The 27,236-nt window shown below is 46.6% G+C and overlaps 1 protein-coding gene and 1 long non-coding RNA gene across 7 annotated transcripts in view; one reads left to right on the top strand and one right to left on the bottom strand.

The window, feature by feature from the left end:
* LOC137658561 (otoferlin-like) overlaps window positions 1-27,236 on the bottom strand; it is a 212,666-nt gene that overhangs the window by 6,126 nt on the left and 179,304 nt on the right. For all 5 annotated transcript variants that reach the window (XM_068393449.1, XM_068393452.1, XM_068393450.1 and 2 more), the window contains one exon: window positions 19,975-20,193. In XM_068393449.1, coding sequence (XP_068249550.1) covers window positions 19,975-20,193 — 219 coding nt within the window. The remainder of the gene's footprint in view (window positions 1-19,974; window positions 20,194-27,236) is intronic.
* Window positions 1-27,236, top strand: part of LOC137658564 (uncharacterized) — a 133,861-nt gene that overhangs the window by 78,378 nt on the left and 28,247 nt on the right. The window lies entirely within an intron of this gene.

Below are 27,236 nucleotides of genomic sequence, written 5' to 3'. Positions count from 1 at the left end.
TCTCCCCACAAGGGAGTTAGGAGGCGCCTCTTCGGTTCTTCGCCTTCGCAGTCCCCCGCAGAGGATCCTCCTCGCCGTGCAGTGACCGTTGCAGCTGCATCCCTGGACCTCCCTGCTGATCCTTCGCAATCTCCTTCGCCTGCCAGACCTGCTGATCTTCCTTCTCCGTTCCTGGCTGCTGATGCGCTGTGGGTGCCCACGCACCCCGTTATCCAATGGGCACCGGTCCCTTTGGGTGCCCCTAAGTGCCAGGTATCCCCTGTGCGCCTACAATCTCCTGCGCGCTCGCCTGCTGTTCCTGTGACTACTCTTCAGAAATATCCTGTGCCAGGGACAACGCGCCAGCGATCTCCTGCCGCAGAGTCTAGGTGCCAGCGCGCTCCTGCTCGCTGTCGATCTCCTGCGCGCCAGCGCTTACCTGGGCGCCCACGCTCACCTGCGCGCCAGCGATCTCCTGTACGTCAGCGATCTAATCCGCGCCAGCGCCCATCTGCGCGCCCTGATCCTGATGCGCGCCCACGATCTCCAGCTCGCCAGCGCTCTTCACCTGCGCGCCATCGTTCGCCCGCGAGCCCACGATCTCCGGATCTGGGCACAGGAGGGAAGACTCTTCTTTCACTTTCTCGTCGGCGATCTCCTGCGCGCCATCGGACCTCGCCCACTCGTCAGCCCTTGCCAGCGCGCGCAGTCACCTTCACGCGCACATGTTCCAACCCTTGCTGTGCGCCCTTCTAGAGGTCTCCGAGACCATGTGCGTCCACGCGCCCACGAGCAGTCACCTTTGCGCGCAACTACGCTTGTGGTTCCTACTGCGCTCCCTCTGCCTTCGCCAGATCGCGCACCTGCGCGCCACCGTTCACCTGCGCGTCATCGCTCGCCAGCACGCCCACTCACCTGCTCGCCATAGATCGCCTGTGCGCCCACGTGCCCCCTCGCCAGTGTGCAGTCGCTCACCTGCGCGCCATCGCTCGCCTGAGCGCCATCGCTCTCCTGCTCGTCAGCACTCGCCTGCGCGCGCCTACGCCTTCATCTCCGCGCGCGAACCAGGAAATATTCCATCGCGCGAGCGCCAATGCAATCCCCGGCATGATTCCCATCGGGATTCACAGCGCGAGTCTCTGCGCGAGGCTTCAGGAAAGAGAGCATCCAGGTCGTCTTCTTCACCCCCCCCTCCCCCCGCAAGCGCAGACCAGCGCGCTTGCAGGAGGAGGGGAAGTCTTCAGATAGGTCCAGGAACAAACCTTCTTCTTCCCTTTCTTTTCAGGCAGGCCCCGTTGTAGTGTCTACTCCCAAGGATCGCCCGATCCCCTTCCCTCCAGAGAAAGTCTCTGACACTGCTTCTGTCAGTAAGCAGCCATGGTTTGGGTCCCTTATCAGAGCTGTCGTTCGGGCTGTCAAGCCTGCCTTCTCTGAGTTGGGCCTCAAACCAAGGGCAGATCCGACCCCACTGAAGAGGAAGAGAGGAGTAGAAGTCGTGGTGACTTCTCCCAGGGTAAACCTGGCTCTTAGGAAATTCTTGAGGAAGGCTCCCTCCCCCCCTCAGACTTTCTCTCCATCTCCTGTGGACGAAGATTTTCCGTCCTCAGGGGAGTCTACCGAGGTGAGACGTTCTCCCATCGCACCAATGGGAGGAACCCCACCTCGAGCAGGAGAATCGTCCCGAGTTGGGGCGGAGAAGAGCCCTCAGACTTCGTTATTGGAGTCCTGTATCCCTCCTAGGAGGGAACCTAAGGACTCTAAGGATGGTTAGGACTCTAAGACCATCCCTAAGTCTTCTTCTAGGATTCGAGCAGAGCTAACAAGACCATCGGAGAACGTCCACGTGTCCCCCCAAGTAGAGCCTTTGGGGACGGGAGACTTTGCTGCCAGTTCTCCAGGAGGAGAGCAAAAGGAGTCAGAGCATGCCTTCTGGCAGGTCCTGACCCTGATGAGGCATCTCAACAGCGTCCCGGACCCTGAGATTCCTCCTCGTGAGGGCAAGGACACGGTCCTGGACCGAGTCTTTGGCACCCAGAAACCCGCTAAGGCCAGTGCGGCTTTGCCCTGGTCCCAAGGGGTGAAGAGTGCCAGGAATAAGGTTGAGGGCCAGCTCTCCGAACTTGCCTCCTCCAGCCGTTCCACTGCTGGCAACAAGCTCCTCCCTCCTCCTCGTATCCACCAGAGGAAGTACTTTGAGATCATGGAGGAGTCTTGCTTAGCTCTTCCCCTGCACCACTCTGTGGAAGAGCTTACCAAGTGGGTCCCTCTAGAGAGGCGCTCTAGCCGGCAAATGACTTTCTCGGCGACAGAGATCCTAAGTCAGGAGAAGGTTGCGAAGTGTGCCATGCAGGCTACTACGTGGCTGGACGTCTGGCTGGGGTCTCTTGGCATCCTGTTGCGAGCCAAGGATCTGTCTAAGGAGAGCACCAGGAAAGCCCTGGAGACCTTCCTCCTTTCGGGCACCCGCACCATTGAGTTTCTAGCCCACCAAGTCTCGAACTTGTGGGCCAATTCCATCTTAAAACGACGTGATGCGGTGGCAGAAAGGTTAAATTCGAAGGTCCCAGCCGTCGAAGTCAGCAGGCTCAGACATTCTTCCCTTTTGGGAAAGAATCTGTTTGAGCCTAAAGATGTGGAACAGGCAGCTGAGAGGTGGAGGAAATCCAACCAGGACTCTCTCCTCCAGAGGGTTCTCAAATCAAAGCCCTACAAACCTCCAGCACCTCAACAACCTCGCCCGTCCGAGACGACGAAACCGGCAGTGGCAGCAAAGACGACGGTGTCCAAACAGCAGCCCTTTTCTGTCAAAGACAAGAAAGGTAAAAAGTCCTCCAGGGGAGGGAAAAATCATAGAGGGAGTGGCCGAGGCCGCAAACGCTAGGATTGGGAGTCCCCCTGCATGCCCACCAGTGGGGGGATGCCTATAAAGTTGTGCGATCAGGTGGCAGCAACTCGGGGCCGATTCCTGGACGATTTCCGTAATCAGTCAGGGATATCGCATCCCGTTCACAACATCTCTACCTCCCCTGACAGTGGATCCAGTGTCGTTGAGCTCCTATGCCATGGGATCGGCAAAGGGGCAAGCCTTACGGGCAGAAGTCGAGACCATGTTAAAGAAGGATGCTCTCCAGGAGGTCGTCGACGGTTCTCCAGGCTTCTTCAGTCGATTCTTTCTTGTAAAGAACGCGTTTGGAGGCTGGAGACCAGTCATCAACCTCTCAGCTCTGAACAGGTTTGTCAAACAAACTCCGTTCAGCATGGAGACAGCAGACACGGTCAAACTTGCAGTGAGACAAGACTTCATGTGTACACTGGACCTGAAGGACGCGTACTTCCACATCCCAGTCCATCCGTCTTCAAGGAAGTACTTAAGATTCAGCCTAGACAACAAGATCTACCAGTTCAAGGTGCTGTGTTTCGGTCTCTCTACAGCACCTCGGGTATTTACTAGAGTGTTCACCCTGATTTCTTCGTGGGCACACAGGATCGGCATCCGTCTCCTCCGTTATCTGGACGACTGGCTGATCCTGGCAGACTCGGAGTCGACCCTTCTTCGACACCGGGACAAGCTTCTAGGAATTTGCCAAGATCTAGGGATCATGGTAAATCTCGAGAAGTCTTCTTTGCTTCCAACTCAACGACTGGTATATCTAGGCATGATATTGGACACCAATCTCCACAAAGCCTTCCCATCAGACGACAGGATAGGAAGGCTGAGGAGGGTCGCAGACCTTTTCCTCAGACGGGAAGAACTCCCAGCCCAATTTTGGTTATGTCTCCTTGGTCACCTATCTTCCCTGGCCCGTCTAGTTCCAAACGATCACCTCAGGATGAGATCCCTGCAATGGCGGTGGAATCAAGGACACGATTCCCCGGACGTCTTGGTCCCTATGGGTCCTGCGGAACGGACAGACCTTCAGTGGTGGGTGACACACGAGAACCTACGAAAGGGAGTGGATCTTCTCGTCCTACCCCCAGATTTGATGCTGTTTTCGGACGCCTCAAAGAAAGGGTGGGGAGCCCATGTTCTGAACCACAGGACCTCAGGCCTGTGGTCAGAATCAGAAAAGTGCCTCCACATAAATCTGCTAGAAATGAAGGCCGTATTCCTGGCACTTCAGCAGTTCCAACAGTACCTGGCGGGTCATTTCGTGGTGGTGATGAGCGACAACACCACGGTAGTGGCTTACATCAACAAGCAGGGAGGTACCTTTTCAGAGCAGCTATCCCATCTTGCTGTAGAGATACTGAGATGGACCGATGTCCACTCGATTCCACTATCAGCTTGCTTCATTCCAGGCAAGAGGAATGTGCTCGCTGACAGTCTGAGCAGGGCATCACAGATAGTGAGTACGGAGTGGTCTTTGGATCATCTAGTAGCCAACAAAGTCCTGACCTTGTGGGGTTCCCCGACGGTGGATCTGTTCGCGACAGCCTTGAATTTCAAGCTTCCGCTGTACTGCTCCCCAGTCCCGGACCCCAAGGCACTCTGGCAAGATGCCTTTCAACAACGGTGGGACAACATCAACGTGTACGCCTTTCCCCCGTTCTGTCTGATGAGGAGAGTGCTCAACAAGACCAGAATATCGGTCAACCTGTCTATGACCTTAATACCGCTATGGCATCACGCACAGTGGTTTCCGGACCTTCTGCAGCTCCTGACGGAACTCCAGAGAGAACTTCCTCCATGACACGAGCTACTCAAACAACCACACGCCAACATCTTTCACAAAGCCGTAGCTTCGATGCAGCTTCATGCCTGGAGACTATCCAGCATCTCCTCACAGAGAGAGGCTTTTCGCAACGAGTTGCGGAAAGGATGTCTGGACACCTGTGAAAGTCTTACGCAGGGGTCTACCAGGCAAAGTGGAGAGTTTTCTATGGTTGGTGTCGTGGAAGGGTTATCTCTCCACTCGATGCCACTATTCCAGCAATAGAGGAGTTTCTCGTGTATTTGCGGGAGGAAATGCGCCTTTCAGTCTCGGCAGTGAAAGGCTATCGCTCAGCCTTAAGTCTTGCCTTCAGGCTCAAAGGAATGGACATTTTTTCTTTGCTGGAACTTTCTCTACTCATACTTAGTTATGAACTTACCTGCCCTCAGTCGGAAGTGAGACCTCCTCCATGGAACGTGGTTCGAGTTCTCAGTTCTCTTAAGAGACCTCCCTTCGAACCATTACGCCAGGTTTCTGATCGCCACCTGACTTGGAAGACAGTGTTCCTACTCACTTTGGCCTTGGCCAAACGAGTTAGCGAACTTCATGGTCTCTCGTATGACATCGCCCATTCAAGGGGATGAGGGGAGGTAACGTTCAGATTCATCCCTGAGTTTGTAGCTAAGACTCAAAATCCAGGAGTGCCGGACCCTCGGTTCGACTCTTTCCGGATTTCGAGTCTCCGTTCTGTAACAGATGACCGACCATCTCCTACTGTGCCCAGTGAGGAGTCTGCAGCAGTTCGTCCGCGGGTGCAGGCATTGTTTGTTAGCACCGGAAGGACGAAGAGGAGGGTCACTAAGAACACTACCTCAGCATGGATTCGCAGGGTTATCCATCATTCCCTGAATCCTGACCTTCCTCCGTCACGTCGCCTCAGAGCACACGATGTCAGGGGCATTGCTACGTCCCTGGCCTTCAAGAGAAACTACTCAGTGATGCAGGTCTTACAAGCAGGGGTTTGGAAGCGTCAGACGACCTTCACAACCCACTACCTGCAAGATGTGACCCACAGGAGGCTCGATACGTTCTCTATCCGCCCTGTGGTGGCTGCACAACAGCTGGTTTAAACCTCAAGCTCCTTATTGGACAAGTAGCAGATGGTTGAGGGCATTGTTACCTGGTTTTAGTCTGCATGAATGAAAAGGTATGCCTGGCCCTTATTCTTTTCTTCATCCTCCCCTCTTGGGGAAAGCAGCATCCTGGGTTCTCTGCACAGCTGACCTCAAACCACTACAGGTAAACCATGTTTCTTTGTGTTCCTAGTATTAAGATAATACTGTCACGTCCCCATACCCTTACGAGGTGGTATTGGGAACGTCCTATCCTAGAATTCCATCTACAGTAAAGGACTTCAGGTCAACTTCCTAGGACGAGTCACACTTCATTCCTTCACACACAAGCTTACGTAGGCTGCGGTCCTTGCAGAGCAAGGCACTTGCAAGGTGCAGGGACTCCTTATCTTGAGCACTTACACACTCAGATACTGAGTCCCCGGGAAAAAGCCAAAAGCGAGTAACGGCTGGGACTTACCACCCTACCTAAGGGTTAAGTCACCCATATTAAATAGCGTGGTTTTTATTTCGGTTACGGAACAAATGACAAATTCGTAGATAATTTGCATTTTTCCTAACCATACAAACCTTAGCTATTTAATCAAACTTGCCCGCCAGCCCTGTCCCCCGGGAAGTCCTACCTCTAAGCAAAGTGAGCTAGTCACAGGTGTGTGAGGGGGGGAGGGGTAGCTAGCTACCGCTCCCTACCCCTTCGCTAACTAGCGAGGGGGTAGTAAACCCTCGTTAAAATTCTAATAGCTCGTCATTTCAGCTACGCCGAAAGTAATACCCATATTAAATAGCTAAGGTTTGTATGGTTAGGAAAAATACAAATTATCTACAAATTTGTCATGTTCCATGGAGGTGGTCTCACTTCCGACTGAGGATAAGTTTATTCAAAACTCTGTATGAGCATAGACAACTCTACCAATGAGAATATATCTAACCCTTTCAGTCTAAAGACCTAGCTCAAGGCCAAGTGATAGTCTTCCACCACTGAAACAGCAGAGTTTCCCCTCTCAGAGATAAAGTAACAATTCTGCAATTAGGGGTAGAACGGTACCGAGTGGAAAGGCACCCCTCTCAAGACACCAACGACAGAAGATCGCCCACTTTGCCTGGTAGATTGAGATAGATGGCCTCCTGAGGTATCCAGACATTGTTTCACTACTGGTTGCAAAAAGCCTCTCTCATAGAGGAGATGTTAGATAACCTCTAGGCATGAAGACATGGGGGTCCCAGAGCTCGATGGTAAATCTGGGCATGAGGTTTGCGTAGCAGGTCGTGCAGGAGGGGGAGCTCCCTCGGTATCTGTCAGCAGCTGTAGAAGGTCCAGGAACTGTTCTGCCTGCTGCCACAGTGGAGCTACTGAGGTCATTAATAGATTGCTTGACAATCTTACCCTCTTGAGAATTCTCCTCATCAGGCAGAACGAAGGAAACACATACCAGGTGATCTCACGGATGTTAAAAGGTGTCCTGGAAGGTTACCTGTGGGTCTGGTATTAGCGAGCAGTACACTGGAAGCTTCTGGTTTAGAGATATTGCAAACAGATCTAGCATTGATAAACCCCAGAAAGTCATTATTATCCGATAATCCAAAGACTACTCGGAAGCTACAATCTGAACTTCCCTGCTCAGCTGGTTTACCAAGACATTTTTGCCATGAATGAACCTGGCTGTCCATTGCAGTATTTTGACAGCTAACTGGTAAAGTTGCTGTGAAATGGTACCTCTGTGTTTGTTTAGATATGCCACTACAGTTGTGTTGTCGCTCATCAAGGAGTTGTTGGAATTGTTAAAAAGCAGAGGAAAGTTGCCCCCCTCAACTCAAGGAGTTTTATGTGGCACTGCCAGCCTGACTCGGACCATAGCCCAAAGGTCATATAATGTAGCAGGAGAGTCCCCCCACCCCTCTTTGATGCATCCATGAAATGCATCAATTTAAAGTAGGGAGAAAGAAGAGCTACCCCTCTGAGAATCAGAGATCCATCAACTCAGGTGTTATTTTGCTCCAATTCCACCTGAATGCGCATCCTGGGGAATCCCTGCCGTGAGACTAAAAGGTCTTCAATTGCCAAGAAGTGACGGCACGCAAAGGTGACTGTAGGTACCAGGCATTCTAAAAAAGACAGATAGCTCAGCTTGTGGTGAGGTTCATGCCAGGAACTGAAGAGTCACTTCCTTGAGTCTCAAGACACTTTCCTGCAATGAGAAAAATTTCCCTTGTAAATTGTCTATTTCTATGCCTAGGTATACCAGATTCTGAGTGGACTCTAAGAACGCCTTGACTAAGTTCCCCACGAGAACCAGGGCTTGGTGTCGGAGAAGAGTCTACCAAATCTGCCAAGAGTAAACAATCATTTAGATAGCAAAGCTGACAAAGGGCATTGACATGAGCTCAAGACAAGACCTGCGGTGCTGTTGACAGACCAAAGCACAGCGCTTGAAACAGGTATAACTTTCCAAGAGAGACAAATCTTTGGTACTTCCTTGAGGATGGATGGATTGGGATCTGGAAGTACGCATCTTTCAAATCTAATGTGATCATGAAGTCTTTCGGTCTGACACTGTTTGACCATTGCTATGGTTCCCATCTTGAACAGAGTTAGGAGAACAATCTTTTTCAAAGCTGGGAGATCTATGACTGGCCTCTGGACGCCTTCTCTACAAGAAAGAGTTGATTGCAAAGGCCTGGTGACCTGTCGAGGCTCTCCTGGAAAGTGGTTTTTTTCTATCATGGTCTAGAGTTCTGCCTACAAAGCAGCGTTCCCTCTGCGAAGATGAAGATCTTGTTGGAGGACGAATCAGGGGAGGTGGAGAGCTGGAGAATAGGGCGATGTACCTTTTGCCAAGGACAGAAACTGTTCAGGGGTCAGCAACATGGCAAACCCACTGCTGCCACGTAAGTTGCAAGCATCCTCCCACCGGTGGTGGAATAGCAAGGGGGGGAAGGCACCCCTATTACTGGGGACGCTGACCATGTCTGCACAGTCTCCACCCATTTCCTTTTTGCTACTTGCCTTGAAAGGGCTGTTTGTAAGGAACTAATTTCTTAGCTGTGTTCTGGTCCACTTTGAAGAGTCTTCTGGGTTTATGAGCTTGCCTCCCAAAGAAGTTCTAGCTCGCCTTCCTCCACTTCTTCGTTACTGCCTCTACGTCCTCGAGAGGAAACAAGACCTGAGAACTGATCGAGGAGTTATGAAGAAGACTAGTATCCCTCTTTGGGACCTGCTTCTAGAATCTGAAAATAATAGACACACCTCTTCAGGATCCAGTTGGCCTACTGGTTCGTTGCACTGGGTGTCAAAAATTCCATTGCCCTCACACCTAAAAGAGGACGATATTCTTGAAAACACGCTGTTTCTCAGATTGGAAAGCTCTTCGGTTGTGGCAAGGTAGCCAACAGTCACAGACCAGTGGTTCATCCACAAGGAAGCTCTAAGGTAAGAGGGAACTGAAGAGTCCCCGTGGTGCACAGCCACCTTCCCAGGATTTGTCACAATCGGATCTTTTAAAAGTATCTGAGGAGCAGGAGAGCCTCGCGAGACAAACCTGGGGCCAAAAATTCACTGGTGACTCCTCCTTTAAAGGAGCATGAACCTGTTGTATGGGTGGACAAAACTGGTCTGTATGGACATCCTCTAGTTTGTGAACAAGTGATCATGAGCAATCACAAACTCCTAAAGGTTGCTCAGGTACCTAAGAAAAAATGCAAGGCAGTTTTCTACTCGCTCTAATAGCACAAGAAGTTTGCATGCTAAACTGCGGCTTGTGAACTACCTGATGAGGTAGTCCAATCTCACCTGCGATTAAGCGTGCTACAGAAGGAGTGTTAGTAAGAATGCACAGCTGTTTCGTGGCATTTTTTAACCTCCCTGGAGAGTCAACGCAAGTCATCGTGCTCGCTAAGGACTAGGAGAGACTGCATGCTGGGTTGTAGGATGATTGTCAAGATCATTTGTAAGCTCAGCTCCGAGTAGGTAACGGGAACAGGCGTCGAGTCTCACTGTCGCTTTTGAGCTGCATGAGGAGGTGGATTCCCGGGTGAGGGCAACCTCTTGTGGTTGCAAGGGGCCCACTGAACCCCAAAGGACTGACAAGCACAGGAGGAGGAGGAAGACCGAGGTCTCGCTCAGCGTGCATACCAACCCTGGAGGGAGGCACCGCTGAGGGGGAACTCTAGCAATAATTACCCTGCTGAACCTCAGGTGGGAAAGAAACTGCAGAGGATGAAGATTCAGAAGGCACGAGACTGCGAAGGAGTAACTCCCTCATCGGCTCTAGCGAGAAAAGTGCCATGGCCAACCCAAGCAAGAGTGGAAATCCTCTCTTGCTGGGCACCTTCCAGTAGCTGGTCTTTGGAGGCAGACCCAAGAGTCCTAAGGATGGCCATATTAGACAAAATGAGCTCTCCATTTGGGGGCTGTTCCCTTTGCCTCTCTAGGGGATGAGGAAGAAGACCCAAGGGTTGACCGGTTGGTCAACCGGTCATCATTCATACTCAACTGATCCCCAGAAGAGACAGATTGAACATAGAGAAGAGGTTACTAGGGGTGAGGGAGAGGAGTTGGGACTTCTTTGACCTCGAGAAATGACCCTGAAGGCAAGGAATCCCTCTTAAAGTTCTTCCTCCTCTCATACCACTCCCACTCGGAGGATGGCTACTCCCTAGACTTCGGGCAAGGAGAATCCTGTGTGCAGGAGTGTCCTCTGCATGCAGGGCAAAGATGGTGAGGATCCCCTTACCTGGGCATGTGCGCTTGCTACTTTGTAAAGCGCAGTCACATAACCTTAAGGAAAAAAGGGAAAGTTTAAATTTTAGCCAAAGCTAGTTAATACGTGGAAGAAGTTTGTCTTTGACCACAGCCGAGATAAAAGTAAAGATGTGCTCTCTAAGTAAAAACCAGATGGTTGTTGACACCTTGTTAAAAGTTTTCATAGCTATACGCCAGCTTAGTGCTGATTTTTCTTCTCCCTGTGCTGATTTTTCTTCTCCCTATGCAAAGAATGTAAAGTTTGTATTTTGTGTAGAAACAAATTTTATTTATGGAATTGAGAAGATGGAGTGAAGGAATTAATATCAATTTCTATGATTACAGCAACTAGAACTAGGTTAAATCCGGGATTAACCACCTTTTCAAAAATGGTGTCTTCAAGAGATACACCAAAAAAGACAACCAAATACAGTTTGGAGATGCATAAAAAAGGCCATAAAAAATGTGTAGCGTACATAGTTTTAGTTGACCATATCAAGCCAACCACTCAAGCCCAAAGCTATTAACAAATAACCCTCAAGTAAGAGACCGAATTTAAGTGTTGTTAGATAAGTGATTGATTAAAATAATAATTATCAATGGTTACATGGGTGTGATTTTTAAAGAATTAGGAATGTTGGGAACAAATTGTGATTTAAACAAGAATGAGTTGTAAAAGTGCTTTACCTCTAGCTTTAAGACCCGTATCTAAAACTATGTCTTATATTTGAGATGTCTAATTGCATACCAAATTTTATCGCAAACAGTTAATGATAGACTTTTAATTCAGTGTGAAAATGCCCAGTGCATGCAAAATAATTGGCTCTGCTCTGGATTTGCTGTATGTAATGTCAATTCTAATATTTCTAAAATTAATTTTGTTTGTTGAATTTTTAAAGTTTTTCTGATAATTATAAAGTCTTACCATTAAATCCAAGTTTTAATTATTATTTTATTTAATCCTAAATTTCTACATACTGTTTATGTATATCAAAATGGGGGAAAACATCTAGGGTCTGCAATATAACTGTGTAAACCTAGTTTTCCATCCAAGTTTTCTTTCAAAGAAGGAATTAGGGACCCTGCTGTCATTTGGTTGTCGTTTACCTCAACTGGTGGCCTACTCAGGGTCTCTATGTATTGCTTTAACTAATTCTATAATGGGGATGTGGACCACTAGACCAGGATTAATCACTCAATGGCAGTGATGATGGTATCTCTTAATAGAATCCAACAGTAAGAGTTATCCAAGATTCAAAAGGTTCAAGATCCAACAGAGAATTTGTGTGTAAAACAGAAGCAAGCACAATGAACTGAGGATAAAAAAAATACCCCAACTGGAAGTCATGGAATCAAATATTTTTTTCTATGGATCAAATCACAGACTTGCATTAGTCCTAAGTAGAAAGGTGGTAAGACCAACCTACAGGCTTTCAACTTGCCTTCATCAAATAAAAAACCAAATCAACAAAAGTCTTGGGTAATTCTTAAGGACTATTTAATCACTTTCTGATAACAAAAAAATGGATTTTGAGCAAAGGGAAAAATCTATTTTTGGGTGAGAGTGCCATGTCTTCCTGATGGAAGGTTCCTTTAGGTAGCTTTCTAAGGGATATTTGCTACAGTGATACTCCCAGAGAATTAAACCGAAGGTCTCCAGGATTCTAGCTCCTGGCGCGAGTATCCAGTAAAGGATATCACATAAAATCAGGGGACGTATACTAGATACGACACAGCAATCTTCACCCCGAATAGATTCAACTCTTTGATGTAAGGGGGTGCCGTTCTAGGTACCCGGTGGACCTCCATCCCTACTACTACCGCGACGCCATTCCTTTTCTTGTCGTTAAGCAGTGTATGAGCGGAGTCTTTCAAAGTTCATATGTTGAAAGAAGTTCCACGAAGAAGCAACTTTCCTGCGGGTGTACTGTCAAAATCTGCTCTGCGAATAAAGTAGGTGAGCGCTCTCAGTTGTCTTAGGGATAGGTTTGATCCTGAAGTTTCGCCTCTGAAGAGCTGTCCTCCCTTGAAGTCTGAAGTTCTTCGAAGATAAACCTTAAGACACTCTACTGGGCACAGAGAGGCATCTTCCTTCAGAGGGCAGATTCTCCAAGGACCCCACCTCTTAGTGGGTAGCTCATTCTTGGCAAGAAAGGCAGGATCAGGAAAAAGGTTCAGTTCTCCTGTGTCTAGGAACTGAATATGGCCTTCGTTTCTGGATAAGGCCACTATTTCACTAACTCTAGCCCCTGAGGCTATTGCAAACAGAAAAATGACTTTCTGTGTAAGATCCTTTAGAGTACAATCCTCATTGTTTATGTTCGAAGCATAGTGCAAGACTTTGTCCAAAGACCATGTGATGGGCTTTGGTGGGGTTGCTGGCTTGAGTCTAGCGCATGCTTTTGGATCTTATTAAAGATTTCACAGGAGAGGTCCACTTCAAAGGCGTACAGAAGTGGTCTAGCCAGGGCCGACTTACACAAGGTAATCGTAGTAGAAGCAAGGCCTTGTTCGTATAGGTATATGAAGAATGCGAGACAGAAATCTATCGATATTTCTGTCGGTTTCCTTGTTTTCACAAAGGAAACCCATTTCTTCCTTGACAATTCATATTGTCTCCTAGTCGAACTTGACTTATACTCTTCGATGAAGTCAACTTTATCCTTCGAGATTCCAAACTTTTTGTTCGCCGCTAGGGAGAGAAAATCATGAGATATAGGTTGTTGGTTCTCGAGGATGAAGCGTAGAGATTCAACTTCTGGGCCAGTTGAGATAATACTGGATCCAGCAGAGGTTACAGCTTCAGTTTCAGCTCTAGAACTAGAGGGAACCAATTGCTTTTGGGCCACTTGGGGGCCACTACTGCTGCTGACCCTCTGAAGGATCTTAGCAGGAGATTGGTTGGTGGAAACAGGTAAATGCGATTCCACCTGTTCCAGTGGAGGGACGCCTCTGCTTGAGGGTCCATATTAGGGGCTACGTAACGAGGTAGTTTCTTGTTGTCGCTCGTTGCGAAGAGGTCGATCTGCAGTTCCGGGACTTTTTCCGAGATGAAGGAGAATGAGTCTGCGTCTAGGGACCATTCTGTCTCTATGGGCTTTCACCTGGATAGAGCGTCCGCCGTCACGTTGTAGAACCCTTGTAGGTGAACTGCTGATAGGTGCCATCCCTTCCTCCTTGCCAGGTGGAAGATGACTAATATCACATGGTTGATGTGAGGTGATCTCGAGCCTTGTCGATTTAGACATTTTACTATCACTTCGTTGTCTAAGACCAATCTGATGTGGATCGCTTTGCAAGGGGCTAGTTTCTTCAACGTCAGGAAAACTGTCAAAGCCTCCAAAATGTTGATATGAAAGGTTTTGAACTGGTGCGACCAATTCCCTTGCACTTTTCTCTTGTGAGAATGGCCTCCCCATCCTTCTAGGGAGGCGTTCGTGTGTATCACCACTGATGGTTGTGGTGATTGCAGGGGAATTGTCTGTGCTAGGCTCTTGGCTGTTGACCACGCCCTTAACTGCGTGCGTAACAGGGTCGGGGTCAACCTTAGTTGATCTCTTCGAGCGTTTGATGCATATCTTCTCCAGACTCCTGACACATCTTTCAGACGTGCTTTTAGCACCGGGTCTGTCACTGCTGCGAACTGCAGAGACCCCAATACTCTTTCCTGTTGGCATCTTGAAATCCTCTTGTGACGGATTAGTCTCCTGACAGATCCCGCTATCTCTCTCCTCTTCTTGGATGGAATGGAGAGGTGGTGTGACTTTAAGTCCCATTTGATTCCTAGCCATTGGAACTGCTGAGCTGGAGAAAGGCGAGACTTCTTGCGATTGATCTTGAAGCCCAGGTGTTCCAGGAAATGGATGGCTGCCTGCAGACAAGTAGTCTTGGATGCTGAACATACCAGCCAATTGTTTAGATATGCTACCACTTGAACTCCTTCGGAGCGTAGCTGCTGGACGAGTGTCTGCTAGCTTCGTGAATATTCTTGGGGCTGTGTTCAGTCCAAAGGGCATTGCTCTAAAGACAAACTTCTTCTTCTGTAGCTCGAATCCTAGGTAGGAGGAGAAAGGGCAACTCATTGGAAGACGCCAATAAGCATCTGCTAGGTCTATTGAGACTGTGTATGTTCCTTTTGGTAGAAGGGTCCTTATGTGTTGCAAAGTAAGCATTCGGAACTTCTTGTTCTCGATCTTGTTGAGAGGAGACAAGTCTAGAATGACTCTGAGTTTGTCTGAGTCTTTCTTGGGAACATAAAACAGCCTTCCCTAGAATTTGATAGACTTCGCTTTCCTTATTAGCTTCTTGTTCAAGAGTTCTGAGGTACAGTATATTCTTCTAACAAGGGGGTGGAGTGTTGGAAGAATTCTGGAAAACGGGGAGGAGTTCTGTTCCATTTCCAACTGAGTCCATTCGGGATTAGGCTGTGGGCTCAGGGATTGAAGGTCCAGCGATCCCGAAAGTGATACAGTCTGCCCCCTACCTGGAGCCCCTCATTGCTTGGGGGGGTTCCTGCGGATTTGTTTCCGCGACCATGTCCTCCTCGGCCCCGAGAGGAGTTACCTCCAAGAGAACTTCTCTTAAGGCCTTTTCCTTTCTGACTAGGGCGAAAGGAAGTCGACTGTCTCTCAAAGTTAGGGTTAAACACTGGCGACTGGGCTACCAGTTGTTGAGGGACCATCTGAAAGGTGGTCTGAGGCATCGTGGTCATAGTCACGACAGGAAGTTGTGCAGGTCTGCGTGGTCTCCTTGCCCTTTTATTCTTGGGCTGGGGACCTCCATCCGAGGAAGATTCCTCTTTGAGCTCATGCCCCACTTTTGGAGAAGGTTCCTGTTCTCCGTGGCTGCTCTGGCTATGATATCTTGGACCAGTTCCTGTGGGAAAAGGTCTTTACCCCAGATGCTCGAGGTAATCAGCTTCCTTGGTTCGTGTCTTATGGTCGATGAGGCCAAAACAAACTCTCTGCATGCTCTGCTTGCTCTGAGGAAATATGCTAAGTCTTTCACAAGGGTCCCCATGTGAGACTTAGCCAGGAAGATGAACATTTCTGGGGCGTTATGTAGACCTGCACTCATTTCCCAGCAGTTCTGATGAGAAAGGGAGGCCGCAAGTCTCTCCTTCATCTCCTGTTCCCTCCTCAGAAGATGGTCTGTCAACTTTGGAAGGTTCTCATTGAACTGCTGGCCTGCTATCTCTGGATCCAACTTGGAGACGAAGAAGGTTAGGTGGACATCCTTCCACTTTTCGCAGGTACGCAGTGCTAGAGAGAACGGTTTGTATTCCTCTAGGGCTGGGCAGGGTTTGCCCTCGTCGACTGCCTTGACGGCAAAGTCTAGTGCTTTCTCTGAAAAGGGGAAAGAGATGGAGGAAGGAGCAAGAAAGGTGGGATGTCTCTTGCTCAGTGCTGAGACTTTGGAGTTGGTGTACCCGGCTCCTTTCAAGGTTTTCAGGAGGATGGCTTGCGCCTTGTCATGCTCGAAGACAATGACCTCTTTGGGTACTGCTTCCTCACGGGCTGCATGTTCATCCCGCAGTCTCACGTAACAGTCTGGGTAAGCTGAAAAGTTAGGCCAGAATTCAAGGTCTTCAATCAGTTTGGACCCCAACTTCTCCGAGACGAATAGTTTCCCATTCATCATGGGCATATGCTCTGCATACCTCCAGGGGTTGGTTTCAGAGCAGTGAGGGAGATCCAACACTCTAAGGGGCTTCTTAGTGGAGCCTTGGTAGGTCCAGGGCGGTCCACCCTCTCCTGCAACAGTATCTGCTGCTGCCCGAGTGATTCTCTCATCGTCTCTTGTTCCTTTTGGAACAATTCCATCATCCGTTGAATCGAAGTGAGGATCTCTTCGTTCTTGTCGGCATGTGCAACTGGTTGTGGAGTTGGGGTTGAAGAAGTTGACGGCATAGGTTTGTATGCCATCACGGCGAACTGAGGGTCTTCGGTTGCCGTCAAAACGGATCCTTCTTCCTCCGCTTGTGGATGTTCCACATTTTCTTCAGGGCCTCCTTGCAGTAGGTCCTGCTCAGTGTCAGTGGACACTTCTGACATCCTTTCTTGGTGGATGTCCATGCCTTCCAGTGCCTTATTTATGTCCGCGTCAATCTTCAGTTGTATGAGGGGAGGCTGGACCTGTTCCTGAGGCACCACTGCATTTGGTAGAGCCTTGGGGAACAGTAGGCACCTTAGGGAGTAGTTGGGTAAGTACGGTGCCGGAGAGTTCTTCTGGAACTCTCTTACCCATTTGTGAAGGGTTTCCCTCGCTGTATCCCTAGTCTCTATGTTAACTGGGAGGGGGGGGTTCTCTGAAGCTGTTGGCCAGCAGGATCAAGCAGGTGGGGCAACCCTTTGGGTCCCAATACTTGAGGACTCCCGACACGATACAGCAGTGGACATGAGTCCTGCACTTCGTGTGACCACAAAATTCTTTGCCTTTGTGGTTGCAGAACAATGCTGCACACTTCTCCTTCGGCTCCTCCAGTAAAGGAAAAAGGGCCCAATGAGTATTCATGTTTTTTTCAGTGATATAAAAGCATACAGTTTTACAAACAATAGTAATTACTATTGTTTATAATAGCTTAGGATAGTAAGCTTGAAAGGAAGTAGAAAAGACACATATCTGTGTTTCCTCTCCCAGGCCATTGCAGAGACCTCCGTCAGTAATAATATTTAGTTTCCTGATAGGGAGAATACAAGGTAGAAAAAACTCTAGAAACTAGAGTTAGAGTTAGTAAGTGTCTATACTAACATTATCCACCTGTAGTATATACAGTATTAATACTGAACAATGATTTTGGGGTCCTGATGATAAAAAAAAAACCATCTAGGTGTTGAGGGAGTACTCAGCCTCAACATAATATTATGGTCCCAACAACTGACTGCAATAGGAAACACAGAGTATGTTAGAAAACATGTGTACTACTGTACAGTTGTATACAGTAGTTTAGCCGGCGGCACTGCTGGTGTTAGGTTAGTACCTGGCGGTACTAACTCATAGAGGGAGAGAAAGTATTAAGGAAGGAGAGTTTCCTACTATTATGAATAATTATAACAGTTGGAAGTGTAGGAGGACTATTAGGTCGCCTACTGTCTCCTTGCCAGAATGGAAGTTTCAATGGAAGGGGGAAGAATTTGTCGGATTCTGGCTTCCACCCATCCACAAAAGGCCTGTCACCGGCTATGACGTCAGCGGCAATAAATGTGGATGGCAGCTCAAGGGAGGGCTGAGGACTTCCCAGAGTATGTTAGGTTTCCCACCGGCAGCCGTCAGGAGCCATCTCAATCTTCCCCCCAATAATATTCGCTTCCTGTGAAGGAAGGAAATAAGGGGGAAGGTGGCAGAGACGGCTGAACTAACTGCTACCGGCAGGGTACCAGCTGGTAATGCAGTCACCCTAGCAAGCCGGGATGGCTGTCAGAATACCGGTGAAGGAGTTTTGTGATGGCTATGATGTCACTAAAGGACAGGAGGGGAAGGATAAAGGGTCTTATAGTTCATTGATATGAGAGGTGGCGGCAGGTATGCCACCTACCTTCAACAGTGAACTGAGGAAGCATTGTCCCTTTACTGATGACATCGTTGGCGACAAGACAAGGTTATCCTGAGTTAGTCACTATCTAAATCAAAGCCGGTGTCAGCAAGAACTTTGTAGTCACATAATGGGAAGAGGAATAATATTCATGTATGCAAAATCACCGCTTGTATAATTTGCCTAACTAGCTAATACTATAGCTTAATACCGTGAATTGTCGCCCTACTGACTAAATAAGATGCAATTGTAACGGGTGACTGCAGTCGTAAAATGGCTGCTTCCGGTTCTCGGCAACGCTCACCCAAACACACTTAAATTATTGAAATTTAACTGTGAAAAAGGAGACTAAAATTATACACAGGAAAGCATTAATACTCAACTTTCCAGAAGATGAAGATGGAGATTGCATGATGATTATTCCAATAACTTGTAACAAAACACCGGTTAACGTGGGAGCACAACTCGCTTAGAGAGCTACAAGAAAAGGAATGGCGTCGCGGTAGTAGTAGGGATAGAAGTCCACCTGGTACCTAGAACGGCACCCCCTTCTTTTGCCATTCTTCCACCTTACATCAAAGAGTTAAATCTATTCGGGGTGAAGATTGCTATGTGTCGTATCAAGTACAGTATACGTCCCCTGATTTTATGCGATATCCTTTACTGGGTACTCGGGCCAGGAGTTAGAATCCTGGAGACCTTCGGTTTAATTTTCTGGGAGTATCACTGTAGCAAATATCCCTTAGAAAGCTACCTAAAGGAACCTTCCATCAGGACGACATGGCCCGAACCCAAAAAATGGGGTTATTCCAGAGGGAAAACCAGCATCTGCTCTGCATCAGTCTGAAAGGAAACTCTGGAGCCCTTACAGAGCAATCTAGAAAAACTATAGGATCAAAGATGTTACCAGGAGAGATTTCTCCAATGCTTAAAAAAGGAAATTGAGGACCACTCTCCCCTTCTGAGACTTTGGGCTGTCTAGGACAAGCCATGAGAAAATATCTTCATCTCCCAAATACATATGTCTCTCAGAGAATTATTAATTGCCACATAATAAAAATTCAATCTCTTATGAGACCTAAATTAGCCTCATGATGCTAGCATTACGCACTATGACCCAAATTCTACACGTTCATCCCTGAATATCTGGAGCGAGAGAGAGCAGATATCCAGGAAGGTGAGAAAGACTCCCAAAATCCTCAAAGGTGTGATAGTTGAAATTCTGACAAAGACATACTGCTTTCTATCGTAATTCCCAACAAGGGATGAGTACTGAAGCAGCTAGGCTTTGGAGGAGATAGAACTATCACTAATTAGCAAAGGGGGAAAGGGCAACAACTGTCAACTATTCCAACAATTTAGTTTTATGGGTGATTTTGTGTTATGTACAAGTTTTTCTAGATATTGTTAAGTTTTGGACTTGAAATATGTCCTTACTCTGAAATCTATTAATAACCAGTATAACAAAGCTATAAAATAAGTTTTAAAAACAAATGACCTAAAAAAAAGTATCACATGAGCAACACATGAAAATTTCTCCATGAGAAATATATCCTCTGTTAGATGCAGAGGGAAGAAGCCAAGAACCACAACCCCTCTTTAGTAACAAAAGATTTGATAAGAGAGCGGCAGAGTAATCACTTAGTCATTCAAAGACCAAAAGTTAGAACTCTTACGGATACTTATGTTAATACCAAAGTTTTTATTATCCTCAACACAAATAACTAGGATATAACTTACTTACTCCTGTCTAAGAAGTTTTATTGAGAACTTTTGTAACCAAAGCAAGTGAAAAATTAAGATGTTGACAAGGAAGAAGGGCTTTCATTCTTTCGAGTTTCATGTAGCAGTCAACAAAAAATATAAAGCAATATTTGTAAAATTTTAATATTTAAGATGCAATTATCAAAATATTTTAGAACAAACAATTCTGATAAATACCGTGAGTTCCATTTCTTCATTCTCTTTTTTAATGTAAAAAGGCCACCATCCCTTGACACGCCTCTGCTTAAAGATATTAACCATAGGCACAGAACCATCAGTCTTTAACATGTCCAGTGTGCAAAGTTTAGAGCTCTTGGCACCTCGAGGGAATCTGTTAAGATCCAATGTAATTGCTCCCAGGAAGTCGTCTGCGGAGAAATGGTCAGCATCCCATACCTGAAAAGATCATGCAGTCAATATACTGTACAATAAAGTTAAAGACACGATTTAAAAAAATACATTTATACTGAAGACTTGATGAAATAAATATTTATTGATAATCTGAGGGTTGCTGTACTTTATGGCATACGTGAATTTGATTTAATGTATTTCAATGCTTACTACTGTATTTGCAACCCATTTTAAATTTTGGCAATTTATATCCCTAAAAACATATTCAATAAAATAATAAATACAGTACAGTAAAATAAATTATGTAGCCTTCAACAACTACATCATAAATATTAAGCATGTCACATTATGGTTAGTTAACTAAAGAAAAAGCAGCACTAAAATTAATTGTAAAAAGTTTGGAACTCATCTACAGCTACAGTCATTATAAATCTAACTACTGTAGTTAGGATTTAAATGGCACAAAAATTACTTAACTGTTTCTGTTAGCATACTGACTCTCTAGCAGGTTTCTAGAATACTGGAAGAATGGAGAAATTTCTGTTGTCACGACTTTCAGAATTCTTTTAAAGACAATAAATTTGAATATACTTAAAAATGGAAATCCTCATCTGGATTTTCTTCACCTCAGCTCTCCTAATATTTTGTTTTTTATCCACCTTGGAATACAAAAATTTGGTGAGAAGTGGCTGAGGATAACAGGTGTCAAGAAATTGCATGTTAACTGGGGATCCTTTAGTTTCAAAAACTATGAAGTAAATGTGATTTGTCTTGGAATTTGTTGACAAATTTACACGAGCAATGGTAAATACAGTATATTCAATGTCTAGCGTTAGGTTCTTATCATCACTAGTCAGTTTTCATATAGTTTTAGAGCTACACCAGCTATTTAGCTTAGGCAATCTAGTTCCCTTACCTAGCTCTTATTATGAGTATGTGTCATTCAATATGTGATTCCATTGTTACTTTGTTCTTACCACCTGTAAGTACTGTAGTTTAATTTTATGTCATAATTGCTTACATCCATTCGTGTTTTTTCTTCGGCGTTACTTCCCAGATAATTAGCATTTTTAGGCTCAATTATGTGGATTGCCATGGATAGCGGAGACTTTATATACTACTGTAGTTAATTTTATGCCTACTTTTGCATTCTTTGCCAGGTTTCTTTCTTTGGTAAGAGAAATGAAAAGCAATGTTCTTTGTTAGATATTATCCACTTACATTTTTTATTGTAGTCAGTGCCACTGATTAAATTTGCTTTGAATTTTTATTTTCAATTTTCGTAAGAAGCCTTAGTAGTCGTATCTCATTTCCTTCTTCAGGTCTCTTATGGGGTCCTCTACCACACTGCTAGTGCAGTTCCTCATGCTAGATGCATTGCCTTTTTAAGCTTGCCCACGCTTTCTGTTATCATTGCAACTTCTGGACCCTCAGCTTGTTGAGATTATTTAACTGTAACATGAAATTTTAGTTGGAATTTTAAGAAACAAGTTTCTTTAGTAATTTTGTACACGTGTAAGTCCAAAACAAACTAAATTACTGCTTGAGGGTACACTCGGCACAAATTCTCTCATTTCTTTTCTTGTCATTTTGAAGTTTTTATAGTTTATATATGAAAGATTTATTTTAATGTTGTTATTCTTAAAAATATCTTGTAGTTTATTTACTTATTTCTTTCCCTCACTGGGCTATTTTCCCTGTTGGAGCCCTTGGGCTTATAGCATGCTGCTTTTCAACTAGGGTGGTAGCTTAGCAAGTAAAAATGATAATAATATAAACCTCCATGACATTCATACTGCATCCTTCTTGCAGCTGGTTATATGTAGACATTTACCTTTAAAAAAAAAAAAAATCAATTTTCTTTCACTGACATGGTCTTGCCCTTCTGTGGATTATCGAGTTTTTCATGGTGGTGCATAGTAATAAGACCATTTGGATACATTACCAAGGTTCGCCTTTTCAGCTTTTTGGTCAATTTGGTTTGTGAGTAGAGTCTTGTAGTTCTACCCGCTAATCCATATTTAAGGTATTGCTGGATTATAAAGATATGCCTCCTTTATATCACGTATAGAGGGAAACAGTGTGATTTGGACAACCGTTGTAATTTGATAGTTGCTAGTCTCTTATGGAGCAATATGTTCATCTTGTGGGGACCACTTTCATGAGAAAGACTCCAAATGCAAAAGAAAAGTAACCTTTAGCTTAAGGGAAAATCCAGAGAGGATTAAGCTAGTGCATTACAGTGGAAATGATGATAATTCCACTCAAATTATTACCAAACTTTCTGGGGTTGGTAATAGTGAGCTCAATAAGCTTTTTACTCAATTTGCTATGTTCGTACATCTTTAATCTGCCCTGTTCTGAACCTCAAGCTAACTAAGTTTTACTTGGCAGTTCTGATGTACCAGTTTGTAACATTTCTCATAGATATTGTTTTAAAAGTTGATAGCCTAATTTCAGGCCTCGCCATCTCCAATTATTAAAGGTCCTTCCACTGCAAAACCATTGTTTTTAAGTGATATGATCATGTATATACAGTACTGTACTAAGACTGGATTCTGACATTAGATACCTGGCTGGTAGTTTTGATTTTAATATCCCTTTGTTTGTTGAAGTGAGCACTCATAAGCAACCTCTTTATATCATTATTAATAATGTGGCATAATTTATGGTTTGTACAAAAAATCTGAATATGACAAATTCGTAGATAATTTGTATTTTTCCTAACTATACAAACCTTAGCTATGTAATAGGGGTATTACTTTCGTCGTCGCTGAAGTGACGAGTTATTAAAATTTAACGAGGGTTTACTACCCACACCGCTAGTTAGCGGGGGTAGGGGAGGGTAGCTTGCTACCCCCCCCCCTCACACACACCTGTGCTTGAGCTCACTTTGCTTGGAGGTAGGACTCCAAGGGGGATAGGGTTGGCGGGCAAGTTTGGTTAAATAGCTAAGGTTTGTATAGTTAGGAAAAATACAAATTATCTACGAATGTCATTTGTTCCGTAACTGGAATACAAACCATGCTATTTAATAGGGGTGACTCACCCATTAGGAAGGGTGGATGTCCCAGCCAGTCTGGCTTTTTGGCTTTGCCCGGGGACTCGTTATTTGAGTGTGTAAGCACCCAAGAAATAAGGAGTCGCTGCACCTCGATAGAACCTTGCTACGCAAGGACTGCGGCCTTCGCAAGCTGTGTGTGAAGGTATGAAGAAGTGTGATTCGTCCTAGGAAGTTGTTCTGAAGTTTTTTAGATGGAAACTTGTGGACTAGGACTTTCCCAATACCACCTCGTCAGGGTATGGGGACGTAACAGTATTAATCTTAATAATAGGAACACAAGGAAGCATGGTTTACCTGCAGTGGTTTGAGGTCAGCTATGCAGAGAACCTAGGATGCTGCTTTCCCCAAGAGAGGGGATGATGAAGAAAAAAATAAGGGCCAGTCAAACCTTTTCATTCATGCAGACTAAAACCGGGTAACAATGCCCTCAACCTTCTGCTACTTGTCCAATAAGGAGCTTGAGGTTTTAAACCAGCTGTTGTGCAGCCACCACAGGGCCGATAGAGAACGTATCGAGCCTCCTGTGGGTCACGTCTTGCAGGTAGTGGGCTGTGAACGTTGTTTGAAGTTTCCACACCACTGCTTGAAGAACCTGCTTCACTGAGAAATTTCTTTTGAAGGCCAGGGACGTAGCTATGCCCCTGACAACATGTGCTCTAGGGTGACATGACGGAGGAGGATCTGGATTCAAGGCCAGGTCAATGACCCTACGAATCCATGTAGAAACGGTGTTCTTGGTGACCCTCCTCTTAGTCCTTCCTGTGCTCACAAATAGTGCTGGCACATGAGGACGGACTGCAGCTGTTCTTTTGAGGTATAGCCTCAACCTCCTTACTAGGCATAGTAAGAGATGGTCTGGGTCATCTGTTACAGAACGGAGACTAGAAATCCGGAAGGAGTCGAATCGAGGATCCGCCACTCCAGGATTCTGAGTCTTAGCAATAAACTCAGGGACGAAGCTGAACGTTACCTCCCCCCATCCCCTTGAATGGGCGATGTCATACGAGAGACCATGAAGTTCGCTGACTCGCTTGGCCGAGGCCAAAGAGAGCAGGAATACCGTCTTCCAGGTTAGGTGGCGATCTGATGCCTGGCGTAATGATTTATAGGGAGATCTCTTAAGAGACCTGAGAACTCAAACCACATTCCATGGGGGAGGTCTCACTTCCGACTGAGGGCAGGCAAGTTCATAACTACGTATAAGTAGGGAAAGTTCTAGCGATGAAGAAATGTCCATTCCTTTCAGCCTAAAAGCTAGACTTAAGGCTGAGCGATAGCCTTTCCCTGCCGAGACTGAAAGGCGCATTTCTAAACGCAAATACACAAGGAACTCCGCTATTGTTGGAATAGTGCATCGTGTGGAGAGATACCCCTTCCACGACACCAACCACAGAAGACTTTCCACTTTGCCTGGTAGACTGCTGCAGAAGACTTTTGCAAGTGTCCAGACATCCTGACAGCAACTTGTTGTGAAAATCCTCTCTCAGAGAGGAGATGCTGGATAGTCTCCAGGCGTGAAGTCGTAGTGAACCTACGGCTTTGTGGAAGATGTTGGCATGTGGTTGTTTGAGAAGATTGTGTCGAGGAGGAAGTTCTCTTGGTAGCTCCGTTAGGAGTTGCAGAAGGTCCGGGAACCATTCCGCGTGATGCCATAGCGGAGCTATGAGGGTCATTGAAAGATTAACCGATGTTCTGGTCTTGTTGAGTACCCTCCTCATCAGACAGAACGGGGAAAAGGCGTAAACGTCGATGTTGTCCCACCGTTGTTGGAAAGCATCTTGCCAGAGAGCCTTGGGGTCTGGGACTGGGGAACAGTACAGCGGGAGTCTGAAGTTCAGGGCCGTTGCGAAAAGATCCACAGTCGGAGAACCTCACAAAGTCAGGACTTTGTTGGCTACTAGATGATCCAAAGATCACTCGGTACTCACTATCTGAGATGCTCTGCTCAGATTGTCGGCGAGCACATAACTTTTGCCTGGAATAAAGCGTGCCGATAGTGGTATCGAGTGGATTTCGACCCATCTCAGTATCTCTACTGCTAGATGGGATAGTTGCTGCGAAAAAGTACCTCCTTGTTTGTTGATGTAGGCTACTATTGTAGTGTTGTCGCTCATCACCACCACAGAGTGACTTGCCAGGTACTGTTGGAACTGTTGAAGGGCCAGGAAGACAGCCTTCATCTCTAGGAGATTTATATGGAGATACTTTTCTGACTCTGACCAAAGGCCTGAGGTCGTGTGGTGCAGCACGTGGGCCCCCCACCCTTTCTTTGAAGCGTCCGAAAACAGCATCAAATCCGGGAGGAGGATGAGAAGGTCCACTCCTTTTCGTAGGTTCTCATCTGCCACCCACCACTGGAGGTCCATCAGTTCAGCAGGTCCCATGGGGATCTGGACGTCCGGGGAATCGTAACCTTGATTCCACTGGGACTTGAGTCGCCACTGGAGGGATCTCATCCTGAGGCGACCGTTGGAAACTAGACGGGCCAGCGATGAAAGGTGACCGAGGAGACGTAACCACGATTGGGCTGGAAGTTCTTCTCGTCTGAGAAAAGGACTTGCGACCTTCCTCAGCTTGCTATCCTGTCGTCTGATGGGAAGGCTTTGTGGAGATTGGTGTCTATAATCATGCCTAGGTATACCAGTTTTTGAGTGGGAAGCAGTGAGGACTTCTAGAGATTTACCATGATCCCTAAATCTTGGCAAAGTCTCAGAAGATTGTCTCGGTGTTGAAGAAAGGATGACACCGAGTCTGCTAGGATTAACCAGTCGTCCAGATAGTGGAGGAGACGGATGCCAATCCTGTCTGCCCACGATGATATTAGGGTGAACACTCTGGTGAAAACTTGAGGTGCTGTGGAGAGACCGAAGCACAGCACCTTGAACTGGTACTTTTTGTTGTCTAGGCTGAATCTTAAGTACTTCCTTGAAGACGGATGGACTGGGATCTGGAAGTACGCGTCCTTTAGGTCCAGTGTACACATGAAGTCTTGCGGTCTTACTGCTAGTCTGAACGTGTCTGCCGTCTCCATGCTGAACGGAGATTGTTTGACAAACTTGTTCAGAGCTGAGAGGTCGATGACTGGTCTCCAGCCTCCAGACGCCTTCTTTACAAGAAAGAATCGACTGAAGAAGCCTGGAGATTCGTCGAGGACCTCTTCGAGAGCGCCCTTCTTCAACAGGGTCTGGACTTCTGCCTGAAGGGCTTGCCCCCTTGCCGATCCCATGGCAAGGGAGCTCAATGACACTGGATTCCTCGTCAGGGGAGGTGGAGATGTTATGAACGCGACGCGATATCCTTAACTGATCACGGAAATCGTCCAGGAATCGGCCCCGAGTTGCTTCCACCTGTCTGAGCAACTTTGTAGGCATCCCCCCACTGGTGGACATGCAGGGGGACTGCCTATCCTAACGTTTGCGGCCTCGGCACCTCCCTCTAGGATTCTTGCCTCCTCTGGAGGACTTTTTGCCTTTCCTATCCTTGACAGGAAAGGGCTTAGATACCACGGTCTTCACTGCTGTCGTCGTTTTAGCGGTCTTGGCTGGACGGGACTGCTGTGGTGCTGGAGGCTTATAGGGCTTAGATGTTAAAGCCCTATGAAGGAGGGAGTCTTGATGAGACTTCCTTCACCTCTCAGCGGCCTGTTCCACATCCTTAGGCTCAAACAGGATGGATCCCTCTAAAGAGGAATGTCTGAGCCTATTGATCTCGGTGCTAGGGACCTTCTGATGGAATCTCTCGGCTACCGCATCCCGACGTTTCAGGATGGTGTTTGCCCACAAGTTCGAGACTTGGTGGGCCAGAAACTCGATCGTGCGAGTACCCGAGAGAAGGAAAGTCTCCATAGCTTTCCTAGTACGTTCTTTGGAAAAGTCATCAGAACGTATCAGGATACCTAAGGTCCCTAACCAGATGTCGATGCATAGCACACTTCGCAATTTTCTCCTGGTTAAGGATCTCGGTTGCCAAGAATGAGACCTGGCGGTTAGAGAGTCTCTCAAGAGGGACTCCCCTGGTCAGCTCT

The sequence above is a fragment of the Palaemon carinicauda genome, chromosome 19 (assembly GCF_036898095.1).
Source record: "Palaemon carinicauda isolate YSFRI2023 chromosome 19, ASM3689809v2, whole genome shotgun sequence".
Lineage (NCBI taxonomy): Eukaryota > Metazoa > Arthropoda > Malacostraca > Decapoda > Palaemonidae > Palaemon > Palaemon carinicauda.
Note: the sequence above shows the minus strand (reverse complement) of the source record. Positions and strands in the feature narration are given on the sequence as shown.